The 18,750-nt window shown below is 41.6% G+C and overlaps 1 protein-coding gene across 1 annotated transcript in view; it reads right to left on the bottom strand.

Annotated features, from left to right (window-relative positions):
- Positions 1 to 17,920, bottom strand: part of LOC129555839 (uncharacterized) — a 57,411-nt gene extending 39,491 nt beyond the window's left edge. The window contains exons 1-2 of the mRNA XM_055425728.2: positions 17,764 to 17,920; positions 16,569 to 16,702 (exon numbers count right to left, since the gene is read on the bottom strand). Coding sequence (XP_055281703.2) covers positions 16,569 to 16,583 — 15 coding nt within the window. The 5' untranslated portion in view covers positions 16,584 to 16,702; positions 17,764 to 17,920. The remainder of the gene's footprint in view (positions 1 to 16,568; positions 16,703 to 17,763) is intronic.
- Positions 17,921 to 18,750: the final 830 nt, after the last annotated feature.

Raw genomic sequence — 18,750 nt, 5'->3', positions numbered from 1 at the left:
GAAGAAATAATACAGTTAAGGGAAAAGATATCTGATGGAAACACAAAACTTCAGGAAGAAATAAATAAAACTGAAAATGGAATTTAAAGCAACAAATAATGTCTTTGGGAATCCACGAAAGACACTTAAAGTAAAATACATCAAAACACTAGTAATAGGATAATTAAGGTTAAACTGCTTAAAGATTCTAGTACTGTCTGTGAAGAGGTAAAGCACTAACTTAAGGTAAATGAAAGTAAGAATCCTGTAAAGGAAAAGTTGAACTCATCTGTTTTACTCTACCCAGCTCACCAAATTAGTGGGAGCTTTTCCCATCCCAAGCAATTAATTCTGACACTATGGCATCAGGTTCCAGGCTCAGTTCCATGTGACACCATTCCTACTTCAGACACCAACTGCAAACCCAGTGTATCTAACCACTGGATAAAAATCAAGACTCCCATACCCTCTTTGTTCAGTTCAATAATCTGACAGAATGGCTCACAAAACACAGAAAAATAATTTACTTACTAGATTAATGGGTTAATCTAAAAGGATACAACTTAGAAACATCCAGATGCAAGAGATACACAAAGCAAGGATGGGTAAAAGGGTACAAAACTTCCATGCTCTCTCAGAGCTCACTGCCTTCCCAATAATACCTCCACATGTTCAACAACCTGGAAGCTCTCTGAATCCCGTAAGTTCACAGATTTTTATGGAGATTACATTATATATGCAAGACTGATCAAATCACTGGTCAATGGTGGCTAATTCAGCCTCCAGCCACTCACTCCTCCTCAGAGGCTGGGAGGTGGGGCTGAGAATTCCAACACTCTAATCATGTGGTTGGTTCTCCTGGTACTCAGTACCTCATTCTTAAGAGACATTTCAAAAGTCACTTCATTAACATAAACTCAGGTATGGCTGAAACAAAAAACACCATCTTAATCGTTCTGGAGCTGTTTCAGGAACTAGGAAAAAATCCTCAATATTATAACAACAGATTTCCCTATAGCTTTTATCACTTAAGATATTATTAGTTTTAGGGAGGTAAGTTAAGAAATCCTGCAGGAAAATTAACATACATATTTATTATAATAACAATATCACAAATGCAAATTGTAGTATCTAGAGTAAAAACTAAAAAATATGAAACTACATAACTTAAAAGCTACTGCTACTAGATACAAAAAGAAAATGCCTATCAAAAGAATGGGGAAGATGGCAGAGTAAGATGGGGACATTGCCAGCTTCCCCACAAATACATCAAAAACTCATCAAGATATGGAACAACTCCTACAAAGCATCCTCTAGGTGACAGCAGAAGACCCCAGCCTCAAGGTGGACAGGCTAAGCTCCCTGAAATGAGGTAGGAGAGAGGAAGGAGACAAAAAGGGAAAAGATGGGGACCTCCCTGGTGGCCCAGTGGCTAAGACGCTGCGCTCCCAATGCAGGGGGCCTGGGTTCAATCCCTGGTCCAGGAACTAGATCCCACATGCTGCAATTAAAATATCCCTTGAGCAGCCAAATTAAAAAAAAATTTTTTTTAAAGGTAAAAGATGGAGAACTTCTAGGCAGGAGCTTATGCCCCAAGGGAGGAAGGGAGCCCTGAAATAGCAGGAGTCCCCATGCACAGGGAAATATCCCTCATAGGCGGGCCCAAGGGGGAGCTTCGAAGTCTCGGAAAACTAAGCAAAGCAGGGACTTAGAAGGCAGTAAACAGAGAAAACTGCTCTTCTCAGTCTGATAACAACTCATTGACTGTGGCCCCAAACAGACGGCAAGCTTGGGGAACCGATGGTGGTGTGGCATACAAGCCCAGCCAGTGCACAGCCCTTGCAGCACAGAGGGCTGGCCCAGGTAGCTGAGTATGACAAGGCCGGATAAACCCAGCCAGTGAGCACAATCCTTGAAGCACAGAGGGCAGGCCCACGTGGCCTAGTGTGACGGGGCAGACAAACACAGCCAGTGCAGAGTGGGACGGCTGGAATAGACGGGAGGAATACAAACAGGCAGTGCACAAAACCCTCCTGGCACAGCCGAAAGAACACATAATACTCATGACAAAGAGGGCAAGGGGGTGAGATGAAACAAGTGCACATAAACCCTGTGCAGAGTGCATGCACGGGAGCTGAGACAAGTGCACACAAGCCCCATGACACAGAGGGTAAGCTCAGGGGCTGGAGGGAGCCCACACAAGTCACTGTGATGCAGAAGGCACAAGAAAACATCTACACAAGCACCTACCTAGCAAGCTTCAATCAGCAACGCAGGGCAGGACAGGGGAACAGAAGCACCACATGACCCTGGGGACAAGTAGGGGGCTGGTGACACTGCATATATGCTGAGAGGGTCCCTTTGAAGCAGCTCCAGAAATACATGCACCTAACACCATGAATTCGAGCATGACTTTACTAGCGTGGGCGCAGACGCGGGAGACGCCGGCCCCGGCGGCGCAGACGCGGGGGACGCGGGCCCCGGCGCAACCGACCAGGCAAAGAGGCGCAGCCGAGAGGAGCTGCCCCACGTCCAACAGGGGGTGGCTGCGCGGGCGCAGGAGGGCCGAGAGGATCTACTCCACGTTCAAGGTCAGGAGGGGCGGCCTTGAGGACATACCCCTCATCCAAGGTAAGGTACAGCGGCTGCACTTTGCTGGAGTGGCTGTGAAGAGATTTTCAACCTCCAAGGTAAGAGAAATCCAAATAAGACGGTAGCTATTGCGAGGGGGCATCAGAGGGCAGACACACTGAAATCATAATCACAGGAAACTAGTTGATCTGATCACATGGACCACAGCCGAATGTGGTCCACTGGAGAGGGGAATGGCAAACGACTTCAGTATACTTGCCTTGAGAAGCCCATGAACAGTATCAAAGGGCAAAATGCTAGGATACTGAATGAGGAATTCCCCAGGTCAGTAGGTGCCCAGTATGCTACTGGGGATCAGTGGAGAAATAACTCTAGAAGGGATGAAGCAAAAGCAAAACCAATACCCAGTTTGGATGTGACCGGTGATAGAAGCAAGGTCCGGTGCTGTAAAGAGCAATATTGCATAGGAACCTGGAATGTTAGGTCCATGAATCAAGGCAAATTGGAAGTGGTCAAACAGGAGATGGCAAGAGTGAACGTAGACATTCTAGGAATCAGTGAATTAAAATGGACTGGAAGGGGTGAATTTAACTCAGATGATCATTGTATCTACTACTGTGGGCAGGAATCCCTTAGAAGAAATGGAATAGCCATCATGGTCAACAAAAGAGTCCGAAATGCAGTACTTGGATGCAATCTTAAAAACGACAGAATGATTTCTGTTCATTTCCAAGGCAAACCATTCAATATTACAGTAATCCAGGCCTATGCCCCAACCAGTAACGCTGAAGAAGCCGAAGTTGAACGGTTCTATGAAGACCTCCAAGACCTTTTAGAACTAACACCCAGAAAAGATGTCCTTTTCATTATTGGGGACTGGAATGCAAAAGTAGGAAGTCAAGAAACACCTGGAGTAACAGGCAAATTTGGCCTTGGAGCACGGAATGAAGCAGGGCAAAGGCTAATAGAGTTTTGTCAAGAGAACGCACTGGTCATAGCAAACACCCTCTTCCAACAACACAAGAGAAGACTCTACACGTGGACATCACCAGATGGTCAACACCGAAATCAGATTGATTATATTCTTTGCAGCCAAAGATGAAGAAGCTGTATACAGTTAGCAAAAACAAGACCAGGAGCTGACTGTGGCTCAGATCATGAACTCCTTATTGCCAAATTCAGACTGAAATTGAAGAAAGTATGGAAAACCACTAGATCATTCAGGTATGACCTAAATCAAATCCCTTATGATTATACAGTGGAAGTGAGGAATAGATTTAATGGACTAGATCTGATAGATAGAGTGCCTGATGAACTCTGGATGGAGGTTCGTGACATTGTAAAGGAGACAGGGACCAAGACCATCCCCACAGAAAAGAAATGCAAAAAGCAAAATGGCTGTCTGAGGAGGCCTTACAAATAGCTGTGAAAAGAAGAGAAGCGAAAAGCAAAGGAGAAAAGGAAAGATATAAGCATCCGAATGCAGAGTTCCAAAGAATAGCAAGGAGAGATAAGAAAGCCTTCCTCAGTGATCAATGCAAAGAAATAGAGGAAAACAACAGAATAGGAAAAACAAGAGATCTCTTCAAGAAAATTAGAGATTCCAAGGGAATATTTCATGCAAAGATAGGCTCGATAAAGGACAGAGATGGTAGGGACCTAACAGAAGCAGAAGATATTAAGAAGAGGTGGCAAGAATACACAGAAGAACTGTACAAAAAAGATCTTCACGAGCAAGATAGTCACGATAACGTGATCACTGACCTAGAGCCAGACATCTTGGAATGTGAAGTCAAGTGGGTCTTAGAAAGCATCACTACGAATAAAGCTAGTGGTGGTGATGGAATTCCAGTTGAGCTATTTCAAATCTTGAAAGATGATGCTGTGAAAGTGCTGCACTCAATATGCCAGCAAATTTGGAAAACTCAGCAGTGGCCACAGGACTGGCAAAGGTCAGTCTTCATTCCAATCCCAAAGAAAGGCAATGCCAAACAATGCTCCAACTACCGCACAATTGCACTCATTTCACACGCTAGTAAAGTCATGCTCAAAATTCTCCAAGCCAGGCTTCAGCAATATGTGAACCGTGAACTCCCAGATGTTCAAGCAGGTTTTAGAAAAGGCAGAGGCACCAGAGATCAAATTGCCAACATCCGCTGGATCATGGAGAAAGCAAGAGAGTTCAAGAAAAACATCTATTTCTGCTTCATTGACTATGCCAAAGCCTTTGACTGTGTGGATCACCATAAACTGTGGAATATTCTGAAAGAGATGGGAATAGCAGACCACCTGACCTGCCTCTTGAGAAACCTGTATGCAGGTCAGGAAGCAACAGTCAGAACTGTACATGGGACAACCGACTGGTTCCAAATAGGAAAAGGAGTACGTCAAGGCTGTATATTGTCCTCTTGCTTATTTAACTTATATGCAGAGTACATCATGAGGAACGCTGTGCTGGAAGAAGCACAAGCTGGAATCAAGATTGCTGGGAGAAATATCAATAATCTCAGATATGCAGATGACACCACCCTTATGGCAGAAAGTGAAGAGGAACTCAAAAGCCTCTTGATGAAAGTGAAAGAGGAGAGTGAAAAGGTTGGCTTGAAGCTCAATGTTCAGAAAACAAAGATCATGGCATCTGGTCCCATCACTTCATGGGAAATAGATGGAAAAACAGTGGAAACAGTGTCAGACTTTATTTTTTTGGGCTCCAAAATCACTGCAGATGCTGATTGCAGCCATGAAATTAAAAGACACTTACTCCTTGGGAGGAAAGTTATGACCAACCTTGATAGGATATTAAAAAGCAGAGACATTACTTTGCCGACCAAGGTCCGTCTAGTCAAGGCTATGGTTTTTCCCATGGTCATGTATGGATGTGAGAGTTGGACTGTGAAGAAAGCTGATCGCCGAAGAATTGATGCTTTTGAACTGTGGTGTTGGAGAAGACTCTTGAGAGTCCCTTGTACCGCAAGGAGATCCAACCAGTCCATTCTAAGGGAGATCAATCCTGGGTGTTCATTGGAAGGACTGATGCTAAAGCTGAAACTGCAATATTTTGGCCATCTCATGCGACGAGATGACTCACTGGAAAAGACTCTGATGCTGGGAAAGGTTGGGGGCGGGAGGAGAAGGGGACGACGGAGAATGAGATGGCTGGATGGCATCACCGACTCTGTGGACATGAGTTTGAGTGAACTCCGGGAGTTGGTGATGGACAGGGAGGCCTGGCGTGCTGTGATTCATGGGGTCACGGAGAGTCGGACACGACTGAGCGACTGAACTGAACTGAACTGAACTGAGATGAGTGCAATTGTGCGATAGTTTGAGCATTCTTTGGCATTGCCTTTCTTTGGGATTGGAATGAAGACTGACCTTTTCCAGTCCTGACGCCACTGCTGAGTTTTCCAAATTTGCTGGCATATTGAGTGCAGCACTTTCACAGCATCATCTTTCAAGATTTGAAATAGCTCAACTGGAATTCCATCACCTCCACTAGCTTTCTTCGTAGTGATGCTCTCTAAGGCCCACTTGACTTCACATTCCAAGATGTCTGGCTCCAGGTGAGTGATCATGCCATCGTGATTATCTTGGTCGTGAAGATCTTTTTTGTACAGTTCTTCTGTGTATTCTTCCCACCTTTTCTTAATATCCTCTGCTTCTGTTAGGTCCCTACCATCTCTGTCCTTTATCGAGCCTATCTTTGCATGAAATGTTCCCTTGATATCTCTAATTTTCTTGAAGAGATCTCTTGTTTTTCCTATTCTGTTGTTTTCCTCTATTTCTTTGCACTGATCACTGAGGAAGGCTTTCTTATCTCTCCTTGCTATTCTTTGGAACTCTGCATTCAGATGCTTATATCTTTCCTTTTCTCCTTTGCTTTTCGCTTCTCTTCTTTTCACAGCTATTTGTAAGGCCTCCTCAGACAGCCATTTTGCTTTTTTGCATTTCTTTTCCATGGGGATGGTCTTGATCCCTGTCTCCTGTACAGTGTCACGAAAGTGAAAGAGGAGAGTGAAAAGGTTGGCTTGAAGCTCAACATTCAGAAAACGAAGATCATGGCATCTGGTCCCATCACTTCATGGGAAATAGATGGGGAAACAGTGGAAGCAGTGTCAGACTTCATTTTTGGGGGGCTCCAAAATCACTGCAGATGCTGATTGCAGCCATGAAATTAAAAGACGCTTACTCCTTGGAAGGAAAGTTATGACCAACCTAGATAGCATATTAAAAAGCAGAGACATTTCTTTGCCAACAAAGGTCCGTCTAGTCAAGGCTATGGTTTTTCCTGTGGTCATGTATGGATGTGAGAGTTGGACTGTGAAGAAAGCTGAGCGCCGAAGAATTGATGCTTTTGAACTGTGGTGTTGGAGAAGACTCTTGAGATTCCCTTGGACTGCAAGGAGATCCAACCAGTCCATTCTAAAGGAGATCAATCCTGGGTGTTCATTGGAAGGACTAATGCTAAAACTGAAACTCCAATACTTTGGCCACCTCATGCGATGAGTTGACTCACTGGAAAAGACTCTGATGCTGGGAGGGATTGGGGGTGGGAGAAGACGGGGACGACAGAGAATGAGATGGCTGGATGGTATCACCGACTCGATGGACATGAGTTTGAGTGAACTCCGGGAGTTGGTGATGGACACGGAGGCCTGGTGTGCTGTGATTCATGGGGTCGCAAAGGGTCGGACACGACTGAGCGACTGAGCTGAACTGAACACCATGAAAGCTCAATGACTGCCTAAAGGCATAATGAACCCATAGATACTCCAAAACCTACTACTGGACACTGCACTGCCCTTCAGAGACGAAATCCAGCTCCATCAATTGTAACACAAGCACAAGCTCCCCCAACCAGGAAAACATCACAGGACACTAACCCAACCCCACCCACAGGGGCAGACTCCACAACCAAGAACTACGACCTTGAGAACCTTTTTAATTTTTTTTTCTTTTTTCTTTTTCTCTTTCTCTTATAAATCACACTGTTTAGTCTCCCAACATATCTCCACCATCACACTAGCCTTTAGCAGTGCTGTAGAGTTTTCCTTTTTCTCATTATAAAAATAAAAAAAATTCAAGATTCTTTTTATAAACCACAGTGTTTATTTCCCATCATATTTCCACCTTCACATTAGCCTTTTGTGGTGCTGTGGAGTTTTCCTCTTTGTTTTCCTTGTTAAAGAAAAAAATTCATTTAAAGACTTTTTTCTTTTTTTCTTATAAATCACACGATTTATTCCCCCTACATATTTCTACCTCCAAAAGATAAACGTTGGTTGGGTCGTTTGGAGTTTTCCTCTTTGCAAAAAAGAAAGAAAGAAAAAAGTTCATTTTAAGATTTTTTTTTTCTTTTTCTCCTCTGTCACTTTTTTCTTTTTTCTTGATGAGTTTTTTGGATTTTATTTTTTATATATTCCACTGCTTTTCCTATAGTTCTTTACCAGTTGTAACTATTCCTGAATATATATAAATCTTTCCCACATATGTCTATTCATCTATTTTTCTTTTTTAAACGTCTCCAACCCTTTCTTTTCTCTTTTCCCTCCCTTCTTTTTTTTTTTAATCTTTTTTCTTATTCTCCCTTTTTTCCTTTTTCTCTCTTCTTTCACCAAGTAAGTTATATTGTTGAGCTCTCTATGCTATATTCCCCAGGTGGCCCTCTGCTCATGCTCAGATTTCCAGATTGAGCATTAGCTAACTCTGCTTTCAATTGGTTGATATCACCTCTGGTTTCCCTTGCTCACCAAGTCAATCTCCTGTACTCTTCTTTAGAACACTTTGGTTATAACTGTATGTGTGGAAGTGTGTGTGTATATGTCCCAGTATTTCTGTAACTATCTGCTTGATTTCTTCCTACTAGAACACAGGCACAAGTCATCCCTAACAAGAAATCAACACAAAACACCCAACCAACATTTCCCTCTGAGGGAAAAAATCAAAAGAAAGAAGTAATACAATCCTAAAGCCTGGGAAAAGGAGACCTCAAGTGGATCTAGTTAGAAGGAAACAAAAAAAAAAAGATGAAAAGATAGAGAAACAGAGCACAAATGAAAAAGCAAGGTAGAAACTCACAAGACCAAGTAAACCAAGAGTGAGTAAATAATCTCCCTGAAAGAGAATTCAGAATAATGATGTAAAGGTGCTCCAAGGACTTGAAAACACAAACTCATGTTTGTTGATGTATGACAGAAAACCACAAAATTCTGTAAAGCAATTATCCTTCAATTTAAAAAGAAAAAAAAGAAAGCAGAGACATTAGTTTGCTGACAAAGGTTTGTTTAGTCAAAGCTATGGTTTTTCCAGTGGTCATGTATGGATGTGACAGTTGGACCATAAAGGCTGAGCACCAAAAAATTGATGCTTTTGAACTGACATGTTGGAGAAGACTCTTGAGAGTCCCTTGGACTGGAGATCCAACCAGTACATCCTAAAGTCCTGACTAATTCACTGGAAGGACTGATGCTGAAGCTCCAATTCTGTGGCCCCCTGATGCAAAGAACTGACTTACTGGAAAAGACCCTGATGCTTGGAAAGACTGAAGGCAGGAGGAGAAAGGGATGACAGAGGATGCTGTGACTAAGACTTCCAATAATATGTTGAATAAAAGTGGCAAGAAGAGGAAAAAAAAAAGAGAGAATGGATAAGTAAATTGTAGTCTTTTCACGTAGTGGAATACTATGCAGCAATACAAGAAATAAACTACTGGTACATGCAGCAACATGGAAGAATCAAACATATACTGAATGAAAAAAGCCTCATGTAAAAATGTACACACAAATTCTATACATAAAAGTTTCAATAACAGGCAAAATTAATAAATAATGATAGACAAGCACCACAAAGGGGAAGGAAAGTTGTTCTTAAAGACTGGAAAAGTCATGAAGGAACCTTAAGGGGTGGCAGAAATATTAAGTATGTTGACCTAGTTGGTAGTTACTATGTTTCTTCAAAAAAGGCTGTATACACTTAACTGAATACATCTTATACACTTTATTGTATCACGATATAGCACAAAACAAAATTAAAAAATCAGAATTCAAAAAAGGGGAAAGTGCAATATATGAAATAGTGGATGAATTTATAAAATCTGCAATAAATATCTGCCAGTAAGTTGACAGCCAGCAGCTACAGGGATTTGCAACAAGATAATTTATAGCTTCTGAAAGGAAAGGTTGAAAATGTGATATTTTCTTAAGTTGCTAATAGAGAATATGTTGATAAAAATCTTAGTATCTGTTGATGTGGCTACATATCATGAGTACCAAGGCTGAGACTGCTTAAATATCTGAAGAGGGAGAGTATATGATTGAGAAGTAAAGTAAGTTGGTAAAGTGGAGAAGTAAGGTAAGGTGGAGAAACACAGTATCACTTAGGGATCCTATGTTAAAAGAGAATATTGCATTGTAAGCTGACTCAGTGTCAAAAAACCAAAGCAAAATAAAATAAATCAATACAACATGTATGAACAACCAACAAGAAAGCACAGCAAGTAAATACATTGTGGGACAGAGGGACTAAAACCAAACAACAATAAATGAATAAATGATTAAATAAATGATTGAATCACCCAACATAAAAAAACAGTAATCTTCATGCTCAAAATTCTCCAAGCCAGGCTTCAGCAATATGTGAACCGTGAATTCCCAAATGTTCAAGCAGGTTTTAGAAAAGGCAGAGGCACCAGAGATCAAATTGCCAACATCCGCTGGATCATGGAGAAAGCAAGAGAGTTCCAGAAAAACGTCTATTTCTGCTTCATTGACTATGCCAAAGCCTTTGACTGTGTGGATCACAATAAACTGTGGAACATTCTGAAAGAGATGGGAATAGCAGACCACCTGACCTGCCTCTTGAGAAACCTGTATGCAGGTCAGGAAGCAACAGTCAGAACTGTACATGGAACAAGAGACTGGTTCCAAATAGGAAAAGGAGTACGTGAAGGCTGTATATTGTCACCCTGCTTATTTAACTTATATGCAGAGTACATCATGAGGAATGCTGGGCTGGAAGAAGCACCAGCTGGAATCAAGATTGCCGGGAGAAATATCAATAACCTCAGATATGCAGATGACACCACCCTTATGGCAGAAAGTGAAGAGGAACTCAAAAGCCTCTTGGTGAAAGTGAAAGAGGAGAGTGAAAAGGTTGGCTTGAAGCTCAACATTCAGAAATCTAAGATCATGGCATCTGGTCCCATCACTTCATGGGAAATAGATGGGGAAACAGTGGAAACAGTGTCAGACTTTATTTTTTGGGGCTCCAAAATCACTGCGGATGCTGATTGCAGCCATGAAATTAAAAGACGCTTACTCCTTGGAAGGAAAGTTATGACCAACCTAGATAGCATATTAAAAAGCAGAGACATTTCTTTGCCAACAAAGGTCCATCTAGTCAAGGCTATGGTTTTTCCCGTGGTCATGTATGGATGTGAGAGTTGGACTGTGAAGAAAGTTGATCGCCGAAGAATTGATGCTTTTGAACTGTGGTGTTGGAGAAGACTCTTGAGATTCCCTTGAACTGCAAGGTGATCCAACCAGTCCATTCTAAAGGAGATCAATCCTGGGTGTTCATTGGAAGGACTGATGCTAAAGCTGAAACTCCAATACTTTGGCCACCTCATGCGACGAGTTGACTCACTGGAAAAGACTCTGATGCTGGGAAGGATTGGGGGCGGGAGGAGAAGGGGACGACGGAGAATGAGATGGCTGGATGGCATCACTGACTCTGTGGACATGAGTTTGGGTAAACTCCGGGAGTTGGTGATGGACAGGGAGGCCTGGCGTGCTGTGATTCATGGGGTCTCAAAGAGTCAGACACGACTGAGCGACTGAACTGAACTGAAGCTTAAAAGGTCCACTTCTTAATTTTTGACTAGAAAAAACAATCCTAAGGGAAACAAAACACGATTTTGTTTATATCTCTATCATAGTGAAAGTGTTAGTCACTCAGTTGTGTCTGACTCTGTGTGACTTCCTGGACTGTAACTCGCCAGGCCACTATGTCAATGGAATTCTCCAGGCAAGAATACTGGAGTTGGTTGCCATGCCCTTCTCCAGGGGGTATTCCCAACTCAGGGATCGAACACAGGTCTCCCGCATTGCAGGCAGATTCATTACCATTTGAGCTACTGGGAAGCCCCCCTTGATACAAGTGTCTATCATAAGACTTGTAATAATATAAAAACTAAACATCCTACATAATTCTAAGAATTTCTATTTATAAAAACTATATATATCTCATTCTAGGACACATAATAAATACTCATAAATGGTTGTTGAATGGATGAATTAAGAACCAATTCACTTACATTAAGTGAATACTAATTCCAGTGAAAGGGAGACTCACGTGTGATAAACATAGTTGTAGAAAAGTGGAAAAGAGAGCCTAAAACCCACACCACACTTAACATAGTTAATTCATTTCTGAGGGGTGCCAATAACACACAATGTGAAAAGAATAATCTCTTTAGTAACTGGTGTTGAGGAAACTGGGTATCCACCTGCAAAAGAATAAAACTGGACCCTGATCATACATCACTCAGAACAATTAACTTGAAACAGATCAAAGACTTAAACATAAGACCCTAGAAGAAAACACAGGGAAGGAGCTCCTTGACATTATTCCTGGCAATCATTCTTGGATAAGATACCAAAAGCAGAGGCGAAAAAAGCTAAAATAAACAAACAGGGCTACGTTAAATGTAAGAACTTCTGGGGACTTCCCTGGTGGTCCAGTGGTTAAGAGTCTAAGCTACCACTGTAGGAGACGCAGCTTCAATCCCCTGGTCTGGGAACCAGGCTCCCACAATGCCACGTGTTGTGGCCAAAACAAACAAAACGTTAGAGCTTCTGCACAGCCAAGGAAACAATCAAAAAATTTGAAAAGGCAACCTATAGGAAAATATTCCCAAGACATGTTTCTGATAATATACAAAATACATAAAGAACTCATATAACTCAAAAGCAAGAAAGCAATTTAAAAATGGTCAAACGTCAATAAACATTTTTCCAAAGACATACAAATGGCCAAAGGTGCTCAAAATCACTAATCAAATGTAAACGAAATCACAATGAGATATTATCTCATACCTGTTAAAATGGCTATTATCAAAAAGACAGGAGATAACAAAAGTGGTCAAGGATTCAGAGAAAAGGGAAGCCTTGTGCACTGTCGGTGGGAGTGTAAACTGGTGTAGCAATTATGGAAACACTATGGAGGCGCCTGAAAAAATTTAAAATAGAACTATTTTATGATCCAGCAATTCCACTCTTGGGTATAAACCCCAAAGAAACAAAACCACTATCCTGAAGAGATATCTGCATCTTCATGTTCATTGTAGCACTACCTGCAATAGCCAAGCGATGGAAACATTCATGAATGAATGAATGTTCTAGAAGAATGAATAAAGAAAATGTAACGGATATGTACAATGGAATACTATTTGGCTATAAAAAGAAGGAAATCCTGACATTGGGAAAAATGTAAATGGACCGTGAGAGCATTATGCTAAGTGAAATAAGTCAGACAACAAAAGGTATACCATTGATATCACTTACATGTGGAATCTAAAACCACCACCACCACCAACAATAAAAGCCAATTTCATAGAAAGAGAATGGAATGGGGGTTGCCAAGGGCTAGGAGAAAGGGGAAATAGAATGACATAAATCAAAAGGTATAAATGTTCAGTTATTATAAGAATAATTTTGCTCAGCCATAAAAAGGAATGAAATTGGGTCATTTGTAGAAATGTGAACGGACCTAGAGTCTGTCATACAGAGTGAAGTCAGTCAGAAAGAGAAAAATAAACATTTCATATTAACGCACATGTATGGAATCTAGAAAAATGGTACAGATGAACCTATTTCCAGTGCAAAAACAGAGAAGCAGATGTAGGAAACGGACATGTGGATGTGGGAGGAAGGGGAGGGTGGGGTGAACTGGGAGATTAGGACTGACGTACACACACACTACATGTGCAAAACCAAGAGCTGGTGGGAGTCTGCTATAAAGCACAGGAAGCTCAGCGCAGCGCTCTCTGATGACCTAGGTGGGGGGAAGGGGCTCTAAGAGGGAGGGGATATATGTATGTATAGAACTGGTTCACTTCATGGTAAATGAACTGTAATGCAATTACACTCCAGTAAAAAAAGATAAAACAATAATTTAGGAGGATCTAATGTACAGCAGACTTCCCTGGTGGCTTAGATGGTAAAGCATCTGCCTATAATGCAGGAGACCTGGGTTCAAGCCCTGGGTTTGGAAGATCCCCTGGAGAAGGAAATGGCAACCCACTCCAGTATTCTTGCCTGGAAAATCCCATGGACAGAGAAACCTGGTGGGCTACAGTCCATGGGGTTGCAAAGAGCTGGACATGACTGGGCAACTTCAAGTCACTTCAATGTACAGTATATTGACTATTAACTGTACAGTGTTATATAGCTGAAACTTGCTGAGCGTAGACCTTAAGCATTCTTCATTATCAAAAAAACAAACCCAATTAAAAAATCTGCAGAAGATCTAAACAGACATTTATATAAAGAAAACAGATGGCCAAGAGGCACATGAAAAGATGCTCAACATCACGAATTAATAGAGAAATGCAAATCAAAACTACAATGAAGTATCACCTCACACCGGTCGGTCAGAATGGCCATCATCAAAAACCCAACAAACAATAAATGCTGGAAGAGGGGTGGAGAAAAGGGAACCCTCTTGCACTGCTGGTGGGAATGTAAATAAAACCCGCATGCCTCTCAATGGATACCTGGTGAACATGACAAAACCTACCCAGTCTAAGCCAGCAGCTTTCAGAATGAAGACATGAGGCAGGTACCCCCACTCAGATCTGTTCTGCTGGTGCCTGGTCAGGAAATATCATCCTTTTATTGTGCTCTTTACTTTTCACAGATGGATAACATAAAATCAAGTCCTTTAATCATTTTATATATATATATATATATATATATATTTTTTAAATTCAAGATGGCTTAAGGTACTAAATATTAAAAAAAAAAATGCTTGGCATTTTTAGACAAAATAAAAAATTTCATTAGGCCCCTGGGGTAAGGAAAACAAGAATACAAAACAGAAAGCACAAAAGGATTTTATCACAATATAAAAGCTTCAGAGAATATACTATTAAAGGAAATGACAAAAAGCATACTGAGAAAAGATAATTAGTAAGAGTTACTACAAAAGATTACCATTTAAAAATACATAGGGAATGCATAAAAAACTCAGTGCAAAACCTGAAAAGCCATACATTTATGAAAGCTGCACAACCACAATCATCAGTCACAAAATTAAAGTTAAGTTTTTCACCTATTATGGAGGAAGTCATTTTTATAACTGGAGAGATGGGAGGGAAAATAGTCTTGATTTTTATATCCTATAACTCAAACGCATTAATCACAGAACTCTAGAGCAGTGATTCTTAAACTTAGAAAGTATCTGCATCACATGAATACCCTGTTAAAACAGACTGCTGAGCCGACCCCTCCATTTCTCTGCCAGCAGGTTTGATAGAGGGCATGAGCATCTGCAATTTCACACAAGTTTGAGGGTGATGCTGCTGCTTCCAGCCAGAGAAACTCACTTTGAGAAGCACTGCTCTAGAGTCTGAGACATACCTATAATTTGTGCAGAGTGACAAGGATTCATAGTAGCACTGTTTATATTACTAAAAAATAGAAATTACCTAAATGTCTACCAATAGAATACTGAGAATGGAAAAATATGGCATTAACAGGAATAAAGCTACATATCAATAGATTTTAAATTATTAGTGAAACAGGAGAAAACTGTATCACAGATACATTAAAACAGTTTATGTATTTTTAAAAAGCACCCCAAACAATATATAGTATTGTTCAACTATCTACATATTTTTTCAATGTGGGGGTAAAACGAGAAGTCTAGTAGAAGCTGGATCTAAACTCAGAACTAAACTCTGGGGCACAGTGAGGAGCACCCAAGAAAAAGCCATCAGAACAGTGCTTTCAGAAGTGAACAAAGGAAACCTTCCAGGAGAGAGCAGTCAGTAATGCAGCAGTTGTTCAAGGAAGACAACTACAATTAAGTCACTGGTGACTTTTACCTGAATAGATGCTAAAGTGGAGAAGAGCCAAGACAGAATGCCATGGGATGGAATGTGACTGAAGAACTCAGAAACATTTACCAGCGAATTTAACTTTGAACCATCTGCTTCAGGACTTCTACGTACAGCTTGGCTAAGATAAAACAGCTTTGTAACAGGCATGCAGGCCATTTATTCCTCTGCTGCTGCTGCTAAGTTGCTTCAGTCGTGTCCGAGTCTGTGTGACCCCAGAGATGGCAGCCCACCAGGCTCCCCCGTCCCTGGGATTCTCTAGGCAAGAACACTGGAGTGGGTTGCCATTTCCTTCTCCAATGTGTGAAAGTGAAAAGTGAAAGTGAAGTCGCTCAGTCGTGTCCGACTTGTAGTGACCCCATGGACTGCAGCCTACCAGGCTCCTCCGTCCATGGGATTTTCCAGGCAAGGGTGCTGGAGTGGGGTGCCATTGCCTTCTCCGATTTATTCCTCTAAACATACTCTAAAAATAAGTAAGACTATCATAAAATTTGAACCATCTCTTCAACCCTTTTACCCTCAGTAAGGAATGGTTTGAGGCACTCATTTTACTTACTATGTGTCCCTAGATTAAGAGCAGAAAGGGTATCTTCCAGTAAGACTTTGTTGTGTCTTGAAAGGAATCTTTTTGAATCCAAAATACAGTGTCTCCCTTTCTGCCATGGTTATCAGAAACATCGTAAACCTATATGCAGGTTAACTTAGAAACTCTTATTATATAAATGATCAGTATATATAAGCCAACTTGGTTCTGCTTTTGATTTGCTATCTTTATATTTTCTATGAAGTTCAGTTTTTATCTATTACTGATTTCCCATCTTAATGTATGGACTCTTACAAATCTCACAAAGTCCATTGTTGAATGAATGAACAAACTCACCTGGGATTTATTCATTTTTGGCTGTTCTTGGAAAAATGTAGACAACTCTGAAGATACACTGGGTTAGAAGAGGACTGGAGTCATGAAAGATCTGGCTTGCGTGGCAGCTCCTGAATTTTCCTTTCCTATTAAAGCTAAACACACCACTAGATAAGGAAAAAAAATGTCAATGTCCCTTTGACCTTCAAAAACAGGGATATATATTGTTGATGACCACCTACCTAATACAACTCTAGTATTACCATGTAGCTCTTGGGTATCAATTTTTTCAGAGTTAGGTATGTACTGCCTATGGATATTTTATAACAGTTTAAATCTCCCCTGGTGTTCACAAAATCTTTTAAATTATAAAATTGATAAAAACAAATAAAAATACACATAATGAAGGAATATTAATTGCACCAAAACTGTTGTTAAAAAAAAATACTTAGGACTAAAGAAAGAAAAAGAAGAAACTCAGGACTAGGCTGTTTAACTTCCCTATTAACGTTACTAAACCTTTGCTTTGAGACTCCGCAGAAAGCTATAAGAAGCAGTGCTTTAAGGAAAGACCCGTGTTTTACCATTGCTGCCATTTCACAGAAGACTCTTCTATAAAACACTTGCTTTTAGTTGTATGGAAAAGTATGAACAATACTGCCTTATGAGTCAGATCATTTAAGTCTTCGCCACTAACTGATCTGAACAAGGCACTAATCTTCAGAAACAAAGAGAAAGAAATTCTATCCAAAAAGACAAAAAACCAGATTATTCCTGAATGCTAAGGCAAGCAGAAGAGAGAAACAACAAACACAAACATGAAGTAATGGACATGACTGGAGAGCAGCTTGAAATTCAAAATGGATAAAAGGAGAACCAAAGGAACGGAGTCTGTGTACAAAGCTAACTGATCAGCCCCGACTGGTGGCTCTTCTTCCAAGACCACACGCCCCGCACCACTCGCGCCTCCCCAGCAAGCGCTCTCCCGGCAGCCCCGCCCCCGCCCCGTGCCACCAGCTCGCTGCCGCATCTTGCATGTATATTAAGCCCTTCCTCCTGAGCCCTTAGAAACGGGGCCTCTCGCACAGCGCACAGCGGCGCCAGCTCAGGGCGGGGGCTGGTCTGTCAGGAACTTCGGCCCACTCTTCCCAATGGAGACGCCCCCTTCTCGCCGTCCCGGGGGTCTACGGCGCTCCTCCCCGTCACGGGTGCTGACCTTTTCCCTCCTACTCCCTAAACGGCACGCACGGAACCCCTTCGGTCCTCAACCAGCCATCCCGAGCTCACTCGCCTCTCCGTCTCTGAGGGGCACTGGCCCCAGAAGAGTGCATAGACTCAGCAGCCCCGGAACCGCTTCCCACGCACGGCTGGAGAAAAACAGAAGCAAAGGCGGAAATGCAGAGGGAAAAGGTGGAACTAGGCATGCGCAGATGACCCACAAGCGACCACTAGAACTTTGTTTCCCTTTAGTCTCCCCGACCAGCGGGTTGGGGTTGGCTGAGAGTCCAGCCCACCTGGCAGTGGAAGATCTGAACCTGAGGTAATTTAAGCAGCTAGAGCCGGTCAGGGACTTTCCCCGAAGTTATGGATTACAGCCGAGTTCTCTGTGCAGCCAGAATGCAGATTTAAATACAGTCAAGTAAAGGAAAACTGTATGTCAATTTCACTTTTTTTTTTAATACTGGGAAATGGGGACTTAGTTGGTGGTTCAGTGGTTAAGATTACACACTTCCAACAGGGAGTCTGGTTCAATCCCTGGTCAGGGAGCTGGATCCCACATGCCACAACTAAAGATCCAGCTGCCAAAAGGAAGATCGAAGATCCGGCGACCCAGCACAGTCAAATGAAATAAATATATACTAGGAAATAGATCCCATTAATACAATAAAAGAGTTATATCATCAGGGAAAGCTGGCCAGGGGGTGGGTGGCAGACAAGAAAGCAAGTTCATTAAAATCATGAAAGCAATAAATGAAAATTGTAGATAAGTTAGTAAACACAATCCAAAACAAAATAGTCTTCCTCTATATATAAACATCTTGGAGAAGGGCCTGGCAACCCACTCCAGTATTCTCGCCTGGAGAATCCCATGGACAGAAGAGCCTGGCGGGCTACAATCCACAGGGTCACAAAGAGTCAGAGGTGACTGATGAGACGTAGCATGCATATATATAAATATTCTTTTATCTGTGACATTAAAATT

The sequence above is a fragment of the Moschus berezovskii genome, chromosome 12, assembly GCF_049115385.1.
Source record: "Moschus berezovskii isolate FMDL1 chromosome 12, NW_MosBer_1.0, whole genome shotgun sequence".
In the NCBI taxonomy this organism is placed as follows: domain Eukaryota; kingdom Metazoa; phylum Chordata; class Mammalia; order Artiodactyla; family Moschidae; genus Moschus; species Moschus berezovskii.
This window is presented reverse-complemented; position numbering and strand designations above follow the sequence as displayed.